The sequence below is a fragment of the Camellia sinensis genome, chromosome 10 (assembly GCF_055761805.1).
Source record: "Camellia sinensis isolate YWXY chromosome 10, ASM5576180v1, whole genome shotgun sequence".
Lineage (NCBI taxonomy): Eukaryota > Viridiplantae > Streptophyta > Magnoliopsida > Ericales > Theaceae > Camellia > Camellia sinensis.
The window spans coordinates 96,379,721-96,389,791 of NC_138970.1; the positions used below are offsets into that span (position 1 = coordinate 96,379,721).

Genomic DNA, 10,071 nt, shown 5'->3' on the forward strand with positions numbered 1-10,071 from the left:
TTCCAATGTTATGGATTCTCCATTCAAGTCTGGATCAAAATTTTCGCTTTGAATTGTGGGGAGGCCAACTTCCAGTGGGATTACTGCTTCCATTCCGTAGGCTAAGGAAAATGGTGTTTCTCCTGTTGATCGCCGACGTGTGGTGCGGTAAGCCCATAAAACATGAGGAAGTTCATCCGCCCACTTGCCTTTTGCCTTTTCTAGCCTTTTCTTTAGTCCATCCAGGACGACTTTATTTGATGCTTCTGCTTGCCCATTTGCTTGAGGATATGCCGGTGTAGAATTGTAGAATTCTATCTTGTATTCTTCACAAAAGCTTCTGAAGATTCTGCCGTCGAACTGAGTACCATTGTCTGAGATCAGTGCTTTTGGTATGCCAAACCGAGTGATGATATTCTGCCAAACGAACTTCTTCACATCTTTTTCTTTGATTGATGCCAATGCTTCTGCTTCCACCCACTTTGTGAAGTAGTCTGTTGCTGCGAGAAAGAATTTTCTGTTGCCGGGTGCTGTTGGAAGTGGTCCTACTATGTCCAAGCCCCACATTGCAAAAGGCCATGGGCTAGTTAATGGTAGGAGTTCTCTTGCTGGTTGATGTATTTGGTGTGCGAATTTTTGGCATTTCTCACACTTCTTCACATATTTCTCTGAGTCTGCTTGCATATATGGCCACCAATAACCTTGTGAAATGGCCCTGTAAGCTAGCGACCTTCCCCCTTGATGGCTTCCGCACACTCCTTCGTGTATTTCGAACAAGAATGCTTCTACTTTGCTGGGATGAACACACTTTAGGTAAGGCCCTGAGAATGACTTCTTGTATAATGCCAGAGATGGAGATAGCCAAAATCGCTGCGACTTCGCCCTTATTCTGTTGGCTTCTTTTTTTTCTTCTGGTAGGATGCCGTCTTTTAGAAACAGGATGATGGGATCCATCCAAGAGGGGCCTAATTCTGCGCAACATACTTCTTCTGCTTCGGGATCTTCTATGCTTGGTCTTGGTAAATAGTCGATCAGTAGTGGGTGAGGTATGGAGGAATCTGCCATTGAGGCGAAGCCTGCTAGTTCGTCTGCTCTGCTGTTTTCCTCCCTGCCGATTTGCTCTATCCTTACTACTTCAAATTTCTTGATCTCTGTTCTGACCAACTCTTGGTACTTGGCCATCCTGTCATCCTTCGCTTCATAGTCGCCAGAAATTTGATTTACCACCAGTTGTGAGTCGCTGTAAACCATTAGTTCGGTAGCCTTCATGTAGTGTGCTGACTTGAGTCCTGCGAGAAGCGCCTCATACTCCGCTTCATTGTTGGATGCTGGGAAGCCAAGGTTGATTGCTTGCTCTACAACCAGGTCGTCTGGAGAGATGAGGACTATGCCAAGTCCTGCACCATGCCGATTGGATGCTCCATCCACAAAGAGCTTCCACATCTCTCCAACGAATAACTTCCAGCAAGTGGAGGGGTCAGATGATGTCGTGGGGTCAAGGATAGTGTTTTCTTCAAGGTCCTTGTTTCCTGTCTGCCTTTCGTCATCTGATTGTACTGTTGGTGAATCTTTGTTTGTTTCTTCCTTGTTGTCCTTGGTCTGGTCTGCCTTGGAGTCTGACTGAGTGCTAACTGCTAGGGGTTGCGCTATTCCGGCGTCAACTTCCATCCCTAGTTTGGTCGTGTCAGTTAGGTCGACTGGGCAGATATGATGACTACCAGGAGTGAATTCTGCGACGAAGTCTGCCAAAAACTGGGCCTTTACTGCGGTTCTAGGTTGGAACTTGATGTCGAATTGTCCCAACTCTACTGCCCACTTTAAGATTCGCCCAGAAAAGTTCGCCCTCTCAAACAAAACTTTTAGTAGAAAAGCTGTGAGGACGACTATGGTGTGGGTATGAAAGTAGTGTGCCAATTTTCTGGATGCCATATTAATGCTAATGCTAGTTTCTCCAAGGGCAAGTACCTTGTTTCGGCTCCCAACAATGTCTTGCTGACATAAAAGATGGGCAAGTGTTGTATTCCTTCTGCACGAACCAACACTGCGCTAACTGCGTGCTGAGAGACTGCCAGGTACAAAAAGAGTTCTTCACCAGGTACTGGAGTAACAAGCAGTGGTGGGGAAGACATGTACTCTTTCAAGTTTTCCAGAGCTCGGTCGCATTCTTCATCCCACTCAAACTTGGCTTTTAAAGCTTGAAAGAATGGTCGTAATCTGTCTGACGACTTGCTTATGAACCGATTGAGCGCAGCCGCCATGCCGGTGAGATGCTGCACTTCTTTGACTGAGTTTGGTCTCTCCAACTTCTGGATTGCTTTGATCTGGGAGGGGTCTGTTTCTATACCCCAGTTGGTCACAAGGAAGCCCAAGAATTTGCCAGATCCAACTCCGAATGCGCACTTGGACGCATTGAGGCGTAACTTGTGTTTCTTGAAGACTTCAAACATTTCTCCCAAGTCCCTAAGATGGTCATTCTCATCCTTGCTTTTGACCACCATGTCGTCGATGTAAGCCTCCATTGTTCTGCCTAACAATGGTTCAAACATCTTGGTGACCATCCGTTGGAATGTCGCCCCTGCGTTCTTTAGGCCAAAGGGCATGACCTTGTAGCAGTACAATCCCCTTGGTGTTGTAAAGGATGTGACCTCCTGGTCTGGTTCATGCATGGCGATTTGGTGGTAGCCTCTGTATGCATCCAGAAAGCTGAGTCGGTTGTGCCCTGCCGTCAGGTCCACCAGTTGATCTATCCTTGGTAGAGGAAAGCTATCTTTTGGGCAGGCCTTGTTGACAGTTTTGTAGTCGACGCAGACACGCCATTTACCATTCTTTTTTGGCACTACGACTGTGTTGGAGATCCATCTTGGGTAGTGCACTTCTCTAATTGCTCATGCCTCCAGCAGGTTGCCTACTTCTTCTGCCACTATTTTGGCGTGGTGGAGTGCCGATCTGCGTGTGCGTTGAATGACTGGTCTGGCGGATGGGTGGACATTGAGTTGGTGACTGATGAAGTTTGGATCAATGCCTAGCATGTCATAGGGCGTCCAGGCAAACACTTCGATGTTAGAGGTCAAGAATTCCAAGACCTCTAATCTCTCAGCGCTGGACAACGATGACCCAAGCAAGAAGAACTTATTCGGGTTCTTCTCATCTATTTTTACCTCCACCAAGTCCTCCACCGCTTTCTGATCAGCCTTTTTACCGACGTCCGTAAATAGTTCATTACTTTCCGGTTCTTCCACCGAATGAACGTATCCTTTGGCAGCGCGGCTGCCATTCACCGTGGCGAAACATTGCTTTGACATGATCTGATCTCCATAGACTTCTTCAATTATACCAGTGTCGTTGGGGAACCGCATTACCTGATGGTAGGATGACGCTACCGAACGGATGGCGTACAGCCATGTTCTGCCCAAGATGATGTTGTAAGTGGAGGGGACCTTTAATACCCAGAACTCCACTTGTTTTGTTACGCTTCCTGCTCTGACTGGAAGAATTATTTTGCCGACGGGCCACTCTGGCATGGAGTTGAATCCAATTAGGAGAGAAACTGCAGGCGCCAAGTCTTTGTCTTGTAGCTTCAGTTGTTTGAATGTGTCGTAGTACATGATTTCACATGAACTACCCTGGTCAATCAGAATCCGCTTGACGTCAAAATCCTTGACTCGGAGAGTGACGACTAGGGCATCATTGTGAGGACAGTATATTCGATCCAAGTCCTTATCCGAAAAGGACATTACATTTGTTGCCTCTGTCTTTCCCTTCTTGATGGCTAGTTGGGCACTTAGCACCTCTCTAAAGTGTTCAGCCTTCTTGATTGATCCCCTGAGCTCGCATACACGCTCAGGTTCAAAGACTCCATGTATTACATTGATAATGCCTTGAGGTGGGGCGTCGATTGGCATTCCGTTGGGGTTATTGTGATCCTAGGGGGCTGGTTGCGTCCCTCCTTCAATGTATTTATCCAAGTGGCCTGCTGCCACTAACTCTTCCAAGTGTTGTCTCAATAGTGTGTAATTCTCAGTGCGGTGCCCTTTTTCTTTGTGGAAGGTGCACCGTGATCTTTCGTCATAATTCTTCTGGGCTTCTCCTAGCTTGGCTGGCCACTTGACGAAAGGCTCATCTCTTATTTCGCTAAGAATCCGATATATCGGTTTCTTGAACACCGTGGTTATGGCAGTACGGATTCTCAACCATCTTTTATCAGGGTCTTCTCCGTTATCTCGTCTGCCACGTTCGTTTTTGTTCTGTCGATCTACTGTATTGACCTTTGCTGAGGTCTTCTTTTCTGGCACTGCGGTTGCACTAGATTTTACTTTGGCTCGTGCGCCATCCTCTTCTACCCTGATGTGCTGATGCACTCTTTCCATCAGGGTTTCCATAGTGAGGGGTGGCGTCATGGTGATCGAGTCCCTCAGTCTGTTCCCAACTGGAAGGCCTCTTTTATACTGTGCAATGGCGAGATTGGTGGGGCAGTCCCCTATTTGATTGAATGTCTCCCAGTAGCGACTGTTGTAAGATCTGAGGGTCTCTTTTTCTCCCATGTCGATGGAGAGAAGCTGGTCGATCTCCACCGGGGTTTTAGTGTTCGTTCAGAACCTTGTTACGAATGCTTCTGCCAATTGCGCCCAAGAGGCTATGCTGCCTTCAGGAAGTTTCTCGAACCAAGTCAAGCCGAGGTCGCCAAGACTTGATGGGAAGAGTATGTACATCAAGGCCTCGTTTCGCCTGTATACAGCCATGACTTGGCGAAAGTGGCTCAAGTGTGAGTACGAGTCCGTTTTCCCTTCATATGTGGTGAATTTCGGTTGAAGGAAGCCAGATGGTAGGGGCGCGTTTTCGATTGCTGGAACAAACGGCGAAGTCTGTAGTCTTGCCAATGCTTTGTCCGTTGGTTTGTAGGCAAGGCGCGGTATTGGCATTCCAACCTCGACGGTTCCATGCGTCCGAGGAGCCAACCGTTGCAAGGCTGAAACTCTATGTGGATCCCTTGCCCTGGCATCCTCCTTGCATCGTGCTTTCTCTTCGAGCACGGTTCGTAAGTCGGATGATCTAGGTAATTCTGTCTGTCTAGATCTAGTTTGGTGTGAATGTGAAGGCCAATATGTGCTTCCTTCAGTGTATGACCTTTCAGATCTTGTCCTCTCAGACCTGGAGTGACGAGTTCTGGAAGACCAGGATTGAGTGTCGCCTGTCCTGAGGCTTCTGCTCTCTCCTTGCGAGGGTGTAGTATTCCTACTACGATTTTCTGAGTGGCGAGGGGGCGTCTTGTTTTTGCGCCCCTCTCCTGTCGCCACTTCTTTTTTCTTCATCTGGCGTTTCAAGGCCTCCATGTCCGCCGCCATCTTTCTTATCAATTCATCTTGTTCTTTCACGCGGTCTTCCAGAGCTTGAGGGTCAATCCTCCGTCTTTGCCTGTCTGGACTTTGTGAATGAGAGCGATGGGGGTTGTTATTCCGCCTTCCCCTAGCATCCCTCCTAGAGGTATGTCGTTGGGGCTCCAAGTCCGCCATGGGAGGGACAGAAGGTAATCCTTCACGCCTTGCGCCCCCTTCTGGAGTTAGTCCGTCGACGGCGGACTGCGGCAATTCTTCAATGTGTGCCATTGAATGAGAAAAGGAGAAGCTTAGTCAAGAGGTTTCGTTTTGTCTGTTCTTCCCACAGATGGCGCCAATTGTACGGGGAAGAAATAATTCTCCTCGTATAATCCTGTTGACTAAGTCCACGCTCCTCCGTACGACGTCTCTTTGTCACCTGAAAACACAAACGTGAGCTAGCCGGCGGGTGTGTGCCGGAAACCTCTCCGATGCCTAAGTCAGAAAACTTGACAAATAGACAAAGCTCTATGTTTTCAGAAAGCAAAATTGTGTTGTGTTCTGTTACCTCCACCAACATGATGTTTGCGAGCTTTTATAAGTTTCAAATGGCACAATCCTAGTAGGACTTTTATTCCTCCATGCAGAGTCCTCCTAAGATTCATACTCCTAAGGATAATGCTTATCCTTTTACACCCCCCCCCCCAACTGCTTAAACCAAGTGGGATGGTTTTCATTACGGTCGAACTGTCATTTGACCGAGATAAACCTGGCTTTGTAGAGCCGCCGAGTAGGCCAAACTACTCTTAGTTCGGCTCTGTTTTTACTCCTCATCTCGGTTCTCCTCTGCTCAACCCATAGCACGGTTGAACCAATCTTAACAAGTCGCGACCGGTATAACTCCTAGGTCGGTCTAACTCAAAGATACCGTTAGACCAACCTATTCAAGATATATCCCGACCGGACTAACTCCGAGACCGACCTAGCTCCAACTTGCCCAGACTAAAGTAGCTTTACTATTCTTGAACCGAAGTAACTTTATAATTCTTGGGCCGGAGTAACCATTTCTATTGGGCTGGAGTAATCATTACGGCCTTTTTACTCAGTCCTTCGCACTCTGGACCACAAAGCCCAACTCACAGCTCGGCCCAATTTTTTCCAAAAATTACCCTCTCAATATATTTTAATTTATGTTTATGCAATCCAATTGCCGATGATTATGCAAATCAATAACTATTGAAACTTAATTTAATAAAAAAAATGTTATTTCAAAATTTGAGCAATTTAAATTATACAACTAGACACTCATTTTTCTTATTATTTTGAATAAACTATATATCCTACAACCAATTTAATGGGTGTTTGATTGTATAAATTACGTTATTCAAATTATAAATTATAAATTTTCCCATCAAATTAGGATTTAATAATTATTGATTTATACAGTCGTTTTTAATTGGATTACATGAATAGAAATTAAAAATATTAGAAACTAAATAGACCAAATCAATAGTTTAGAGATGAAATAAAAATTAGCAATAATTTAGGAAATAAAAGTGAAATTTAATTTAATTTAATTTAAAGCTTCGTTTGTTTTGATGTAAAATATTTTTGTCAAAAATATATTACTCATTTTTCGTTGTTTGGTTGAACAAAAAGCAAGTAAAATATTTTTTAAAAAATATTTTTGTATCATTTTTTCAAAGAAGATTTACCTTCAAAACTTTCGTAAGTCAATTTTTATAAAGTTGACTCTCACTCACTATTATTTTCAATATGTTTAGTTTTTTTAAATAAATATTTTAGTTCACTAAAAATTCATAAATGACATTTTATTGAATCAAAATTTCTCTATTAAGTAATAAAAGGCTTTTGTTTCAAGTGTCAACTAAACATCAAAAAACAAAAACAAAAATATTTTTTCTATGTAAAATTAATTTACAAAAAAAATATTTTACGTCAAAACTAATGGAGACTAAAAGTAATGTTAGAAATACTAAAATTTCTACCAAGCATTTTACTAAATATCCCATATATGGATGTGGACACCACAAAAGTTTAGGTCTCATTGAGACATTTAGTAAAATCATTTGATACCTCTAGCCTTTTTCTTAATTTAATTAATTTATTATTTATTTATTATCAATATTTTTTTTTTAAACAAAAAAGCAACCATGAGCATTCTATCGACCGTTAAAAGCTACTAGTCCAGTTATGTTATTAACCATCTCATGTTCAAGTTCAAACCCCAAAGCTTTCTTGGCTCTACCCATGAAATCCATGGTTTCTTCTCAGCTTCTCTTGCTACATCCATGGTGGATTCCATAACTCAACCTCTAAGCCCTCATCAGTCTTTCTCAACTCCCACCACCCATGTACCAGAAACATCATCAATTTCTCAATTTTCACACTCTTTAGACCCAAAACACTACATTTCTCAACTACTCAGCTGCAAAAATCCTACCCAAATCAGACAAGTTCATGCCCAAGTTGCTGTCAATGGGATGCTACTCCATAACCTTGCTGTGACAAACAAGCTTCTTTACATTTATGCTTATCATAAAGCTTTGGCTGATGCTTATGCGTTGTTTGGTGTGATGAGAGATAGAGACGCAGTTTCTTGGAGTGTAATGGTTGGTGGGTTTGCCAAGATTGGTGATTATATGAATTGTTTTGGGACATTTAGAGAGTATATTCGATCTGGGGAGAGACCTGATAACTATACTTTGCCATTTGTGATAAGGGCTTGTAGGGATACAATGGATCTACAGATGGGTAGATTGATTCATCACACTGTTTACAAATTTGCTTTGCATACAGACATTTTTGTGGTGGCTGCACTTGTGGATATGTATGCGAAATGTCAGGTTATTGAAGATGCAAAGCAGTTGTTTGATAGAATGCTTGAAAGAGACCCTGTGACTTGGACTGTCATGATTGGTGCATATGCCGAGTGCGGGAATGCTAATGAGTCTTTGGTGCTGTTTGATAGGATGAGAGAGGAAGATGTTGTACCCGATAAGGTCACTATGGTGACTGTTGTGAATGCTTGTGCCAAAACGGGGGCTTTGCATAAGGCTAGACTTGTTAATGAGTACATATGGAGTAGGAATTTTTCATTGGATGTAGTTTTGGGAACAGCGATGATAGACATGTATGCTAAGTGTGGGAGCCTTGATTTTGCTAGGGAGATTTTTGACAGGATGAGAGAAAAGAATGTTATAACATGGAGTGCAATGATTGCAGCTTATGGATATCATGGGAAAGGCCGTGATGCTCTTGATTTGTTCCCTTTGATGTTAAGAAGTGGGATATTACCAAATAGGATCACTTTTGTTTCTTTGTTATATGCTTGTAGTCATGCAGGTTTGGTTGAAGAGGGTCTTCGAATTTTCAACTCGATGTGGGAAGATTACTCTGTGATGCGGGATGTGAAACACTATACGTGTATGGTTGATCTCTTGGGCCGTGCTGGGAGACTTGAAGAGGCCTTGAATTTGATTGAGGATACGAGTGTCGATAGAAATGAGGGGATGTGGGGTGCATTGCTTGGGGCATGTAGGATTCATAATCGTGTAGAGTTGGCGGAAAAGGCAGCAAAATCTATGCTTGAACTACAACCCCAAAACGCAGGGCACTATGTATTGCTTTCAAATATTTATGCTAAAGCAGGTAAGTGGGAAGATGTGGCCAAGATTAGGGAACTAATGAATCATAGAAGATTGAAAAAGATTCCGGGTTGGACTTGGATTGAGGTGGATGACAAGATCCATCAATTTAGCGTTGGAGACCATACTCATACCCGGTCAAAAGAGATATATAAGATGCTGAAAATATTGAGTAAAAAATTGAAGTTGGCTGGTTATGTCCCTGATACAAATTTTGTGTTGCATGATGTGGATGAGGAGCTCAAGCTAGGTGTCTTGTACACTCATAGTGAGAAGTTGGCAATCGCATTTGGCCTTGTCAGCACCCCTGAGGGAACCCCTATTCGGATTACAAAGAATCTTAGAGTTTGTGGTGATTGTCATACATTTAGTAAATTTGTGTCTGCAATTATGCAGAGGATGATTATTGTTCGTGATGCAAATCGGTTTCACCACTTTAAGGAAGGTGCTTGCTCTTGTGGTGACTACTGGTGATTGGCCTTTCCTTCCCAGGTGAGGTGGGGTCTCTTCTCATATTTTGTTTACTGGATCTTTCATTCTTCGATGACAACACCTGTACAATTTTGTATGACAAATCATAATATATAGATTAAAATTGTCATGATCATTTTGGATGACGAATATCTTTCTTTGAGCTACAAAACTACCCAAAGGATTTCATTTTTTTCATAAAAAGTAAAATTCAACAGACCTGTTGAGATTAATTCTGCTCTTCATTTTACTTGAAGGAATTGAACTACTTGAATCAACTATTCTTTGATGAAGAAGATGGTAGCATGACAATTGTATTCATTTTTGCTTAAATAAGGATATGTCAACCCACTGCTTTATATATATAATAGTAGAATAATTTTTTCATGATAAATTGTCTTTTGAAGTACCTAATTTTCTAATAAATGGATCCCATAGAAATTAAATGAGATATACATCTTTTGGATATGGCTTGGCACCAATTGACCTATTTAACGTGTTTCTAGTCATGGAAGGTTTTTGGAGTTGTGGAAAACATGACTAAGAGTCAAAACCTGAAGGCCCTGGTTGAATGAACCATAAGAGTTGCTGGAGAAGAAACTTCTAGAGGCTCCAGCTCAAAGTGAGCTGAAGAGGAACAC

The 10,071-nt window shown here is 42.8% G+C and overlaps 1 protein-coding gene across 1 annotated transcript; it reads left to right on the forward strand.

Annotated features, from left to right (window-relative positions):
- The first annotated feature begins 7,486 nt into the window (after positions 1-7,486).
- Positions 7,487-9,580, forward strand: LOC114306325 (pentatricopeptide repeat-containing protein At2g02980, chloroplastic). Its single transcript, XM_028251546.2, has one exon. The coding sequence runs from the start codon at positions 7,523-7,525 to the stop codon at positions 9,431-9,433; it is 1,911 nt and encodes a 636-aa protein (XP_028107347.2). The 5' UTR covers positions 7,487-7,522; the 3' UTR covers positions 9,434-9,580.
- The last annotated feature ends 491 nt before the right edge of the window (positions 9,581-10,071 follow it).

Bases quoted from the DNA above. Each gene is read 5' to 3' on its own strand.
- LOC114306325 (XM_028251546.2), top strand. From the start codon at position 7,523: ATGTTCAAGTTCAAACCCCAAAGCTTTCTTGGCTCTACCCATGAAATC.